Below are 14,377 nucleotides of genomic sequence, written 5' to 3' on the forward strand. Positions count from 1 at the left end.
TCTTGGGTATAGATATGAACAGTGATCTCCAATCGGTCGGCCATGTTTTTTCCTTCCAAATCTGTTGACACAGACAAGTGAGGGCCATGATAGCACCTTCTGGGCCTTTGATTAATTCAATTGGAATATATCGATACCAGGTGACTTGTTTTTCGATAAAGTTTTAATTGTTGCTATGACTTCTTTTAAAATATCTCGTTCTTCTTTGGAATCAGTTTCTAGTTTAATTTCTCCAATGTTATCCTCATTGCCTTTTTTGTATAGATTTTCTGTATATTCTTTCCATCTCTTTTTAATGCTTTCTGGGTCATTTAATATCATTCTATTGATATCTTTAAGCATCCCCAGTCAAGGTTCTGTAACAATCTCTTAACATCCTTATACGCTATTCTGATTGTTCTGTTTATATGTTCTGATTTAGTTTTCTGAGATATTATTCTTTGTCTCGCTGGACTTGACATTGAAACACTTAGGGCTCCTTTTACGAAGGTGCTCTAGGATTTTTAGCGCACACACAAAATTACCGTGTGCTATAGCATGCTAGCACGCTTGAGAATTTAATGCATGCTATTGCATGTGTTAAGGCACTAGCGCACCTTTGTAAAAGGAGCCCTTAGTTCATTTGTGATACTTTTTCTCTATCACCAGAAAACTGCTTGTCTTCTTTGTTTTGCTACTTTTTTGGTTTCTTCTGAGATCCAAGGCAATTTCTTAGTTTTCTTTCTTTTCTGGAGTGCTTTTTTTTTTTTTTTAGCTTCATCACTAATTGTGGTTTTGATGTCATTCCATAACTCTTTGGGCTCTCTATCTCCTGTATCAAGAAAGGTACATCTGTTTATCCAATAGGATGATGGAGTATTTTCAATGTCATATTTTGGGAGGTCTCTAATGATCTTCTTCTTGTAAAGCTTTACCTTGCATTTCAAAAGCTTATGGTTGCTTCCACAATCAGCTCCTGGTTTAGTCCTTGCAGTCAAAACTGCAGATTTCCATCTCTGTCCTATGCAGATGTAGTCAATTTGATTTTGATACATGCCATTTTGGAGAGGTCCATGTGTACTGGCGACGTTTGTGGTGTTGGAAATGTGAATTCATGATTGACAGTTGGTTCATTTTGCAAAACAAGTTATCACCAGCTTCATTTCTTTCTCCTATGCCATGCTTTCCAACTACACACGTTATAATCTCAGTCAATACTCTGGCATTGGTAAACCATTCATAATACCACAACTATATCTCTCAATGCCGCTCTCTCTTCTTAATAGATTGCTTTAGTCAAACTATCAGGGCTTCAGACATGCCATTTGGTCACCACACAATTTTTAGTGTTTGCTTGGTTGCCAAAATTCTTCTCACTGGCTATGGCTTCTTCACTAACCCCTACTCAATATGTTTCACAATTTGTGGTTTTTTTAAAGTGCTTCATTATATCTCAAACTTATTAAAGTGCTTAAAGTGCTTAATGTCAATAACTTAACCGTTATAAAAACTGGTTAAAACTTATCTTATTATATTCTTTTTCTTGATGATCTTATCTCATCAGGAAAGGGACCTGTCATATCCGACATGTTTCGCCGACAGGCTGCTTCAAGAAAAGGTCCCCCCTTCACAACTTATTCTGCACCATCCCGATCCACATAGAAAATTATCCAAAAAAATTTCTATGTGGATCGGGATGGTGCAAAATAAGTTGTGAAGGGGGGACCTTTTCTTGAAGCAGCCTGTCGGCGAAACATGTCGGATATGACAGGTCCCTTTCCTGATGAGATAAGATCATCAAGAAAAAGAATATAATAAGATAAGTTTTAACCAGTTTTTATAACGGTTAAGTTATTGACATTAAGCACTTTAATAAGTTTGAGATATAATGAAGCACTTAAAAAAAACCAAAAAATTGTGAAACATATTGAGTAGGGGATAGTGAAGAAGCCATAGCCAGTGAGAAGAATTTTGGCAACCAAGCAAACACTAAAAATTGTGTGGTGACCAAATGGCATGTCTGAAGCCCTGATAGTTTGACTAAAGCAATTTATTAAGAAGAGAGAGCGGCATTGAGAGATATAGTTGTGGTATTATGAATGCTTTCCAACTACTGCATCTTGAGGTGTACTTCCTAGTTTTGCACTGAAGTCCCTCATAATGATCAGTATATATTGTTTTGGCATTTGATATATTACATTTTGAAGTTGTTCATAGAACAATTCTGCATCTTCATCTTCCACATCTGTAGATGGAGCATATACTTGGATCAAGGTGACATTGATCGGCTTTCCCTGTAAACGGAATGACATGACTCTATCACTGATAACATTGTACTTTAATACCGCCATTGAAAGCTTATTGTTAAGGATGAATGTCACACCATTTTTCCTGTGTGTTTCATGACCAGAGTAGCAGATCCAATGCTCGTTTGATTGAAAATGTTCCTGTCCTGTCCAGTTGAGTTCACTGATCCCTATCAAATCAATTTTGTTTTTTCCATTTGTTCTTAAACTATTTTCAATTTTTCTTGATTCATGCTTTGTACGTTCTATGTTCCTATGTTGAGAATATTTTTACAGCTTCTGGTCTCCCTTTTCTGTCCAGCAACATCAGCATTATGAGGTCCTGGCACTTTGATCTGTCAGCTTCACAAACACTGGACAATCAGCTGGGTGACAATCAACTCTTTCCTAGTAGCATGGTGCGTGCTTTCCAACCTAGGGGACCACATTCTAGCACGTCGATTCTTTATGTCTCATCATCATCATCACGTTTTCTTGGCAAAATACAGAAGTAGATTGCTGGGCCTTTCTTCTGTGCAGTATAAATTAGATGTCACCATTATCACATCAAATCAGACGCGAACCTCTGCCTCCAACACTGCCCATCTGCTGCTGCCCAGAAGGGTGGTACATCATTAGTCTGACATCTCCGTTGAAACCTGTTTACCTTGGGAGGCCCTGCTGGTAGTGAAACTACTGATGACATAGCTTTCAGCTTCTCAGATGTGCGCAAGCTCCAGTGGTACAACAAGTCCAAGTACCATTAGTACATTAGTTGGTGGTAAAATAGCACATCTTAATAGTAACCCATGTTGTTAAGTATACCCCTTAATTATCAAACCTCAGGATAGTGGGCTTAATTACCTGAAAGTTAATTGATGTGGGGTAGAGAAATGCCTGGGCTGAATGTCCCTAGGCAATTTATCCTAGCTCCTGGCACAGATGTGACTGCATAATACCTACATGGATGTTTGCATTCTTTTCACTTCATTCTGTTGTAAATTTACAAATATAAGGACGGAGGGGGCAAAGGTCAGGGTGCAGCAGGGTATTCCAATTTTAGAGTCTACACGATAAGCTGTAAATGTGAAGTCATTAAAAAACACAACTTTTTATTTTGTATTAATAAAAACAGGCCTCGAGGTATTACTGGTTTGCCAGAGGAGGGCAATCTTTCTGGTCATGAATATAACACTTCTAGGATATGTCACATAAATAGCACAAGAGTTTATTTACTGCACACATGCTAGAGTCACTGCAAAGAAAGACAGGCGGAACTATGGCCCTCTAAGATTATTACAGCATTGTTTAATACAGTACGGGGGCAATATGTACAGGAAAAAAAGGCAACACTGCATGCAAAGCTCAAAGAAACAGAAACAGGAGCCAGTAATGAACCATAATGAGCCAAAGAAAGGGGGATAACCACATTTCATAACACAAGCGTTACGTTCCCATAAAAGAAGGCAAACCTAGGATTTCATGGCCTCAAGAAGGAATATACACAGGCAAGAAAAAAATTTGGGGTGGATTTTTTTTTTTTCCAGTTAGTTTTACACAATCATTTTAATGGGGGAAATTTTAGTGCATGCTAAATCAATGTGGAACAGCATTTTTGAAATGAATTGAGCCATCCAGGTCGAGATATCTCATGTTCTGCTAGCATTTTAAAACAGGATTTGCTGACGTAAAGGGAGCCAAAGTGGGCACATAAATGTTTATGTAAGCCATTTTCACTTTTTTTGTGGGTGAGGGGTGGGTGAGGTGGGCATCAACTACTGAGGGATTAATGAGTGACCTGCTCAATAAGAGCATTTTCTGAAACCTAGATGTATAAATCCCACCATAGATCATTTTGGATATAGATATGCATTCCGTTTCTGACACTGGGGAATACACATTTAATTTTTTGGTGTGTCACACCCGAAACATGCCCAGATCATGCCCCCTTGCTGCTTAAATGTTTTTCCATTTAAGACGTGTATATCTAGGCTTTGTAAAATCTAGATTTAGACGTTTATGCAATATAAATCCCTAAAACCAAGGTGCAATTACTGATAAAAGTACAGCATGCTAAGTCAATTACTCCCTCATTCTATAACAGGGTACCTAAAGTTAGACTCCATTTCTGTGTATATTGTATGTTACAGAATATTAGTATATCATGTATGTATATATATATATATGTAAATATATATATACATACACACACAATATACTAATATAATATATACACCATATACTAATATTCTGTAACATACAGTATATGCAGAAATGGAGTCTAATTTTAGGTGCCCTGTTATAGAATGAGGGAGCAATTGACAGTATATATATCTATATCTATATATCTATATCTATATATCTATATCTATATACTGAACAATGATGTGTGGAAGGGTGATTCTATAATATATATGCATAACTGCTTTAGTGCATATGGCATACACATGGTCAAGTGTCTCACTTATGTGTACAACTTACAGAATACTGTAAGTTATGTGTTAAATGCCACATGTAGGCATGTCCATTTACATCTGCTATAGATTTCCCCTAAGTGGGTATGCTTTCTAACAGTACCTTTCTGCCAACCTACACTAGCATTCTACATCAGAATCTATGATCACAAATGCTGATATAGACTACGAGGGGGGGTGCTGAAATGTTCTCTGCCCAACCGATCAACTTCCTAAATTCTGACTGTTATTTTGCCACTGTAGCGGAAAAGAGTGTTATCTGATTTTGTTAGGTGCCAGTTTGCAGAAATGAAATTCTGTGTTTTGATATTGTTTCAGATCACTGACTGAACCATATCCACGTCATTCTCTTTTTGGTTAAGCATCCCCTCGTATGCACTCTCCCCCGCTGTAGCTGAGTGCCCAAACGAAGCTGCCTAATTATAGAACTGTCCTGTTAGTAGGGCCTTAATCTATTTAGCGTGCACTAAAATTTGTAAGGCGCATTAATGAACCAAATGCGCATAAATGGATGCACACACCTAGCAGGAGGGTATCAGAAGCCGGGCCAGCCCTGTTGCACAGTGATACCTACCTGAAATGAAATACTGTTCTTTAGCTATGTGGAAAAAAAAAAAGAGGGGAAAAATAGAATATGTACCTGAATGTCAGCAAGCAGAGAAATGAGTTCTCTAGGAGTAAGAAGGGACTAAAATTAATTACAGATAATTATGTGAACAAAAATGTTTATTCACAGCAGGAGCTGCAAGCTAATACAACGTCTGGAGCCCGGACAATAACCAGTCCTCTGCGGCTGACATTTCCACTAAAGCCTGAATGGACCGCAGGAGGGGAAGAACACCTGGATACCATATGACAAAGGTTTAAGCTTAGGAACATGTTAAGTAGGAAACAGAATATGATTAGAAAGCGTAAATAGCAAACTTCAGAACACATTAAGTTCCCTGTCGAAAATGAATATTGCAAAGTTCTGATACAGAATTAGAAACTAAAGTTCTTCCATGCGCTCCACGGATTATTTCTCCTTCTGAACATTATTTATAGTAGTGAGCCTGAAAGGAAAAAAAAAACCCCAAAACCTTCTGCTCTGCTGTTTCTGGGCTTGGCATCAATGCTCCCCCCTCATCTTTCATTTCGTTCCAAACGTGTTAACATCACCTCACTCTTCTCTGGGATCAAACAGTCTGCCTCCCATGAGCTGGCCCCTTTCTCAGGGTGGGAGCAACAAAGAAGGGGGTTCAACGGGCTTAAGAATTCAGGAGAGGGGCAAGTTCCATTCTCAGAGCTTCTATGAACATAGTTTTTGGCAACCAAAAGAAGAAGGAAAAAAAAAAAACCAGCAACTGAGCTAAGGAAATTACCTGAGCAGCGGAATTTCTTGCTTTTAATCTGACCGATCCTTTTGTTGGCCAAACGGCGGGGGCTGGTGCAGCGGGCACCGCTGGTCTCAATAGGGTTTGTGTGGAGATAATCCGCTAGCCACTTCAGATGGCAGTCACAGATAAACGGGTTCTGAGCCAAATGCCTTTCAGGAATGAATGGAAATAATTTTACATATTGTTTGCAACTGACCTGGCAATTCTCTAAGCATTAGCATACTTATGATGCCTGAATGCAAGAGGGAGAAAAGAATTATAATAGACATAGAAAGCTCTCCCCCCCCCCGCCCCCCAATCCTCCAAATATCAAAATCAAACCTACAGAGTTTGAATAGCACGGAGCGGTGAAAAGGTGCCTTTGGCGATGGTCTGCAGCTTGTTGTCATACAAGGACAGGAGGTTCAGATTGTGCAGATCCTGGAAGGCGTCTACTCGTAAGCAGTTTATCTTGTTGGCATTTAGTAACCTGCAGCATAAAATTTTTTTTTTAACTTTTAAAACATGCTCAAGCTCACGCTCATTTAAATTTTGCACACGCTAAATTGGCTAGCGCGCCTTAGTAAAAGACCCCCTATATCAGGGGTAGGGAACTCCGGTCCTCGAGAGCCATATTCCAGTCGGGTTTTCAGGATTTCCCCAATGAATATGCATGAGATCTATTTGCATGCACTGCTTTCAATGCATATTCATTGGGGAAATCCTGAAAACCCGACTGGAATACGGCTCTCGAGGACCGGAGTTCCCTACCCCTGCCCTATATGAAGTGATACTTTTTTATTAGATTGACTTAAAAATGTGAGAAAACAGATCAATAAACAAGAGAAAGTATATCTATGTCTAGTTTTCTTAGATTGTTGAAGTTTATGTATGTGCATTCAGGTAACACACAGCAGCTGCACCATATTTTAACCAATTCTTATATAGTATCCAGTTCTGGTATAAGCAGCAAACTGTTCAATCCCTCAGCAATTATCTTGCCCCTTGCATCTCCTGTCCTCCTCCCCTGCTATGGAGTCTTGGTACATGTTTGCCTTGAGCTAAACACCTTGTGCTTCCATTCTATGGGAAATACCAAAATGTCTGTGAGGGGGGGTTGGTTTTTTTTTTAACTTAAACGAGTTTTACCAAGTTAAATATGGGATCTCTCTCTTTTCATATTCTACTCTGACTAGCTGGAACCAGGATTCATACCTGGGATCTCATGGTCTGGAAATTACTGACCTCCAGGCGAACCACAAATTCTACTTATCCTTGATCTAGCCTCCAGAGGCTGAGTGGAAATGGTGGATGGAGGTCTCTGCCCTCAGAGGTTGTCCATTGAATCAGCATGGCATAAACGCAGCATGTATAAGGAAGTCAGCCTATCAAACCACTGTGGTATAACAAGTTCATCTGATGGGTCTGTCCTGTACCTAGTTTGTGCTTAGCTCTGCTCTATCACTGCTGAAACCCGTTTAATGCAATTGAAAACTTATCTGTTTAGTATTTAACTAATCTGATCCTTTTGTATGGTATTTTTTTAATTTATGAAAACCGCTTTGAAATTTTTGGTTATGTGGTATAGAAATTAATTATTAGAGTAGATTAGATAATGCCTGCTGTCCAATTGGCCTTCTTTACCTGGGTTTACCTGCTCATCATCTGTTTGCTCTCCTGGCTCTTGCTCATAGTCTGTCTGTTATTCCACCCCAACCTGGAATTGTCCTGGCTGTCTAGACCAGTGATTCCCAACCCTGTCCTGGAGGAACCCCAGGCCAATCGGGTTTTCAGGCTAGCCCTAATGAATATGCATGAGAGAAATTTGCATATGATGGAAGTGATAGGCATGCAAATTTGCTTCATGCATATTCATTAGGGCTAGCCTGAAAACCCAATTGGCCTGGTGTTCCTCCAGGACAGGGTTGGGAACCACTGGTCTAGACCACCATGCACTAGAATTTGCCTCTCCACCATACTTTGGGCTCAATGGTGTAGTAGTCTAATGATTAGAGCAACAGGTTGAGAACAAGTAATGCAAGGGTTCAACTCTTGCTGCTGCTCTTTACTCATATGCTATAAATGTCACCTTTAGTAACTTGTGGAAAAGCCATTTAAAAATGATTAAAATCATTAAAGAAAAATGTCAAAAAAAACCCCAGTGCCTGCATCATGGCTACAGAGGCATTTTATGATACCTAACACCACTATAGGTGTGGCTAATGCCAGAACTGGCAATATGCATCGTAAAGCACCTCCATAGCCATGATTCATGTGAAAGGTAAGCACCGGAAATGTAGGCCTTTATAATCTGGTACACTGACAAATCTGCGTAGGACAATTGCGCTGGGACAAATGTGCCCTGACAATTGCACGCACGGACAAGTGCGCGCAGGACAATTGCGGCCCGTAAGTGGAAGGCCCTGATGTGCTGACACTCCTCAGGCCCTGGCCCGTAAGTGGAAGGCCCTGATTTTCTGACACTCCTCAGGCCCCGTCCCTTGGGCGGGGCTTGAGGCGCCTACATTTCACGAAGCCACAGTTGCACAATTGACACTTGCGCTCCTCAGTGCCTACATGTTGGGCATCTTTTATAGAATGAGGGCCTAAGTGCTATTCTGTAATGGCATCTCAGCGCCCAGATACTGTTATAGAATAGAGCAAATCTTAGTATTTATGTACCAATATGAGGTCTGTTCAAAAAGTTCCAGGACTGAGTTTATAAAAATTTATTAAACAATCTTATAACTTTTACCATTGGGTCCCCTTCAAAGTTCTCCCTTTCCCTACATCTACACTTTTTCCAATGTCACTTCCACTCCTGGAAACAGTCCTTAAATGCATCTTTAGGAATCACCAAACATTACTGTGTCAAATTTTGCTTTATGTCTTCAATGGTGTTGAGTTGCTTTCCTATCAGCGTGGATTTAAGTTTAGGAAACAAGAAGTCAGCAGGGGCCGAGTCAGGAGAGTAAGGCAGCTGTGTGCGTCTGGTAGCGCTATAGAAATAATTAATAGTAGTAGTAGTAATAGTGGAGAAGAACCGTCGTGTTTTTTGAGCAAAATTCTGGAATTTTGACGCATTCAAAACACCTTCCATGACTCGTGACTTGTTCCCCATCAGCCACACATTTCATAAGTCTCTGTAGCGTTCTTACCCCATTTAAAACAAGAACTTCACGCTGTAGCGCTGCTCATTGAGGTTGCACATGAAAAATAGCCGATCACGAAAACACACTTTCACAAACACTGCTGTAGCTCAGAGACGAAAACAGATATCAACAAACGGGAAAAAGGAGGTTATTCATGAGGTTGCAAGCTACTCAACGCCACCTAGCACATCTCAAAAGACCGTCCCATTGGCACACAATCCAAACTGTCCTGGAACTTTTTGAACAGACCTCATATGTAGGTGCAAACAGTTATGGTCAATGCATAAACAAGCAAAAAAAAATCTCTCACATCAATTTATATCCTGGAAGGTACTGTATATCTGATCACAGGATTCAAAGAATACCGCTTATCTTTTTTTTTTTTTTTTTTGTCCAGCTACAAAAATGTTTAGATACTTTTCTAAAAAAGGAGAAGATTCTAAATTTAACCTCTAGGTGGTGCTTTTGAGTCACATTTTTAAGTAATTGTAGATAATTTGGCTGGCTGCTTCCTCCTTGTTTTGTACTTACACAATACACTCTGCTCGATCCCATCTCCATAAAGCATGAACAAGAAAATGCTTCTAATCAACTAGATGGATATTTGTCTGCTAAACTCATCACTCTTTAGAATCACCAGCTATTGATAGCCAGATAATCTTCAGCAGTGTTTTATAAGGCCTGGCTCACACAATTTATATTGAGATTGTAGCATTACCCCCACTGGCTCTGCCACTGATCATTTTGACAAAATCTGATAAACACATCACTGCGTTCTGCATACACCCACTAGCAAATGAAAACAGAGATGGTTCTTAAGGTTGAGGGGGAGCAGGTGCCTCACTGAGTGATGACTATCACAAATACAAGCTATTTTCACAGCAAAACTATGCATACTAATATTTAAGCCCAATACAAAGACCTTATGAAAAATGCTGGTTGGTGTCCATTTGAACTGGTTACCAAAGCTCTTTTGTAAACAACTATTTTTAGTATGCATTTATAAATGCTGTTCTTTTCTTTCCCAAAGGCACATAAATTGCTTAACTGGAAAACTTTAAAAAATGGTAACATTAAAGAAATACTCACAACAACTGCAAAGAAAAAAGCCCCTCAAACAGGTTTTTCGGCAGTTCCGTAATTTTATTTCCATAAAGAACCCTTTGAAATTAGAGAGACAATTAGCAAACTTAAAAAACAAACAAACATTACAATGTGAATTTAATGAAGATTTTATTGTTGCCAACAACCATTGCTTACAGCACAAATTTAGCTCAATAAATGTGATGATTTCTAAAAGCCTGGACCACATTTCCAACAACAAGGGGCTCATTTTCAAAAAATAAAAATGTCCAAAAAGTGGCATAAAGGGGAAGATGGACTTTTTTTATGCTAAATCCTTTCAATTTGTTATTTTTGAAACACATTTTATAGACAGATTTCTATGCTATTCATCTGCAGTGCGTCTAAATCTCAAGGGGGACATATAGGAGGTATGATTTGGATGGAACTAGGGCAGGCTTATGATTTGGACATTATCCTGCAACAATTAAACATTTTAGAAAAATATTTGGGGCACAATTTGGATGTCTAGCGTTAGATCTATTTTAACAACAAATAAATGCAAATAAAAGTGCCCAAACTGAAGGCATGATCCCCCACCATACTTCCCCAGTAGTCACTGACACCACCCCCTCCCCTCCACTCACCGATGTGAATGAAATAGAATATACCCGTCTGTATTGATGAATTCTTTATTTTATTTACATCACGATGCTGCCATAAAGGAGAAAGAACTGAAAAGACAGAACCGTTTCAGCTGTCTTTTGACATGTGAACTGCTGGCTACAGCACTTATTCTAGTCTTCAGAATTGGGGAGTTGGGGGGGGGGGGGCAGACAAGTAGCTTAATGGTTGGAGAACTGTGCTTATTAACCAGAAGTGACCAGTTTAAATCCCAATGCTACTCCTTGTGATTTTAGGCAGGTCACTTAATTCACCATTGCCTCAGATGCAAAAATTAAATTGTGAGCCCTCCGGGGACAGGGGAATACTCAGTGTATGTCAGCATGATTCATCTTGAGCTACTACTGAAAAAAGTGTAAGCAAAATCCAAATTAATAATAATATAGCAATTAATAGAGTTGATACATATGAAGCCAGGTGGCTATACAGTAGCTAATGTTTCACATAATTTTGTAAATGCCAGAAAAACTCATAAAATTTCAATTAATTTGCCATGTATTATGCACACTATCACACAATGCACAGTGCATCAACAGTGTACACTATTGATAAAATCTTCCTCTGAAATGAAAATTTAAAAACAAAAAAAAATCTTTATCTGCCGTCATTTATTATATTACTATGGTTGGGCAGACTGGATGGACTAGTTAGATCTTTATCTGCCGCCATTTTCGTTTACTATGGCCTAGATTCACTATGCTCACCGATTGTGTCCCAATCAGTTTGCAAGCGTTCCCCGACCTCAACCCGATTCACTAACCTTCTGCCCGATCCGATCCGCACCTGATCCGATCCGCACATGCAAATGAGGGGAAATAGCATGCATAAGTAGGAAGGCAGCAATTCACTAAACAGAAGAAGGAACACCGATTGGGCTTGCCGATCCAAAATGAAGCAACTGCTGAGGACCAGTCACTTACTGTCCCTGCCGACTCTCCTGCTCTCTGCCACCCTGAAATCTCCCTGTTCACTGCCGCCCTGCCTCTCTGTGAGCCAGTGGTTTTAACCTGTGGTTTTAACCCGCGGGTTTAAGATGGGCTGCACTACGGCGTGTTCTGTTCCATGTTGTTCCAGTCTGGCTGCAAAGCGTGTTCTGTTCCTTTGAAATGATTCCTGAAGTCCACTCGTGGGGCCCGCGAGTGCAACCATCCCTCCCCCTTTCGTTTTTGACCTCAAGCTTATGCGGAGAGCATGCGCATGCGCGGATCACATCGACAGGTAGAGAGGATGGTCTGCGCATGTGTCTGGATTGCTCTGCAGCAATCCGTGGGGGTCGCTGTGAGGCGTGCGTCCGATCATTTCATTTGCACGATGACTCTGTAGTGAATTGGCCGCCCGGTAAGACTCGGTCACGGATCACCCAGTTCGGTGAGTTCAGTGAATCTAGGCCTATGTAAAATGAGTTTGTTTTGCATGTGCTGTACTAGTAAAGAACATCAGCTGCAAGTCCCTGACCCTTCAGAATTGTACTTTCCCCACTACAATGACCGGGTGCTCTCTTGAGGTAGGCTCAGCTGGAGCTGAAGGAACTGTACAAATCACAATTGACAGTAAAATACAGCATATAGCAAATCTCTAGGCAACACGGAAGAAACTATTGAGCAAAATTACTGAACACAAAGAATTGTATATTGGTACCTGAACCAGTATGTGTCACGTAAGGAAAACTTATATTGTAAAATCTTGCACTGTAACTATGGCAAATCTAACCTGTAAACTGTCCATATGTGTCAAATTAGGATAAAACATGTATAGTAAGGATAACTATAGCAAATCATAACCGGTAGACTGTGTATTATGTATATTAATATCAGACCCCCTAATATGTGCCAAGTTAGGATAAAAACTTGTATTGTAATCTTGTATTGAAATTATGTATGTTTAACCTGTAACCCGTTCTGAGCTCTTTGGGGACAAAGGGATGGAAAACGAATTAAATAAAGACAGATATAACTGAACAGGACAGAGTCAACAAGGATTCAGCCAGGGGAATACGATGAAATCTTCCGCCCAATGTGCGGCGGGGGCCAAAAAAGCAAACAGGATGCTTGGAATTATTAAAAAAGGGATGGTTAATAAGACTAAGAATGTTATAATGCCCCTGTATCGCTCCATGGTGCGACCTCATCTGGAATATTGCGTTCAATTTTGGTCTCTTTATCTGAAGAAAGATTATAGTGGCACTAGAAAAGGTTCAAAGAAGAGCGACCATGATGATAAAGGGGATGGAACTCCTCTCATATGAGGAAAGACTAAAATGGTTAGGGCTCTTCAGCTTGGAAAAGAGATGTCTGAGGGGAGATATGATTGAAGTGTACAAAAACCTGAGTGGAGTATAATGGGTACAAGTGGATCGATTTTTCACTGCGTCAAAAATTAAAGACTAGGGGACACTCGATGAAGTTACAGGGAAATACTCTTAAAACCAATAAGAGGAATTTTTTTTCACTCAGAGAATAGTTAAGCTCTAGAAAGCGTTGCCAGAGGATGTGGTAAGAGCGGATAGCGTAGCTGGTTTTAAGAAAGGTTTGGACAAGTTTCTGGAGGAAAAGTCCATAATCTTTTATTGAGAAAGACATGGGGGAAGCCACTGCTTGCCCTGTATCGATAGAAGAACAAGTTCTATAACTTCAATGTTAAATAGACTGTGCAGCGCTGTTCAAACCATATAATATCTATAATATTGATGATTTAAAATTTTGAGTGAAAGGAAGACCTTAGTGTGGGATTGTTTAGTCAAATGCATGTGAAAACATACAATACTACAATCCGTGTGTAACCATACACCTCACCATCATGGTGTTTTCCCAGTGAGATAATTAGTGCCTAAATTAATATGTGAAAAGTCCTTAAACATAAACTGTATCGATAGCATGGAATATTTCTATACCTTGGGTTTTGGCCAGGTACTAGTGACCTGGATTGGCCACCGTGAGAACGGGCTACTGGGCCTGATGGACCATTGGTCTGACCCAGTAAGGCTATTCTTACACCTCATCAATTTGCTACATTTTTTTGAAGGTGTGAATAAAGGTGAGCCGGTAGATATAGTGTATCTAGATTTTCAGAAAGCTTTTGACAAAGTCCCTCATGACTCCTGAGGAAATGTAAAAGACATGGAATAGGAGACAATGTTCTGCTGTGAACTGAGAAAGGGAAAAGGGAATGGGGACTTGTATACCGCCTTTTTGTTGCTTTGGAATTTCAAAGCGGACATTCAAAGCGGTGGTCACTGGAGGATTAAGTGACTTGCCCAGGGTCACAAGGAGCAGCACCGGGATTTGATCTCACAACCTCTGGGTGCAGAAGCAGCAGCTCAACCAGTGAGTAGAGTTAAATGGCCAGTTCTCTCAATGGAGGAAGGTGAATAGTGGAGTGACCCCGAG

At 40.0% G+C, this 14,377-nt stretch overlaps 1 protein-coding gene across 1 annotated transcript in view; it reads right to left on the minus strand.

The window, feature by feature from the left end:
• SLIT2 (slit guidance ligand 2) overlaps nt 1–14,377 on the minus strand; it is an 846,763-nt gene that overhangs the window by 174,178 nt on the left and 658,208 nt on the right. Inside the window, exons 12-14 of the mRNA XM_033948663.1 lie at nt 10,335–10,406; nt 6,440–6,583; nt 6,100–6,263 (exon numbers count right to left, since the gene is read on the minus strand). Of these exons, the coding sequence (XP_033804554.1) occupies nt 6,100–6,263; nt 6,440–6,583; nt 10,335–10,406 (380 nt within the window). The remainder of the gene's footprint in view (nt 1–6,099; nt 6,264–6,439; nt 6,584–10,334; nt 10,407–14,377) is intronic.

Source organism: Geotrypetes seraphini, chromosome 1, assembly GCF_902459505.1.
Source record: "Geotrypetes seraphini chromosome 1, aGeoSer1.1, whole genome shotgun sequence".
NCBI lineage: Eukaryota > Metazoa > Chordata > Amphibia > Gymnophiona > Dermophiidae > Geotrypetes > Geotrypetes seraphini.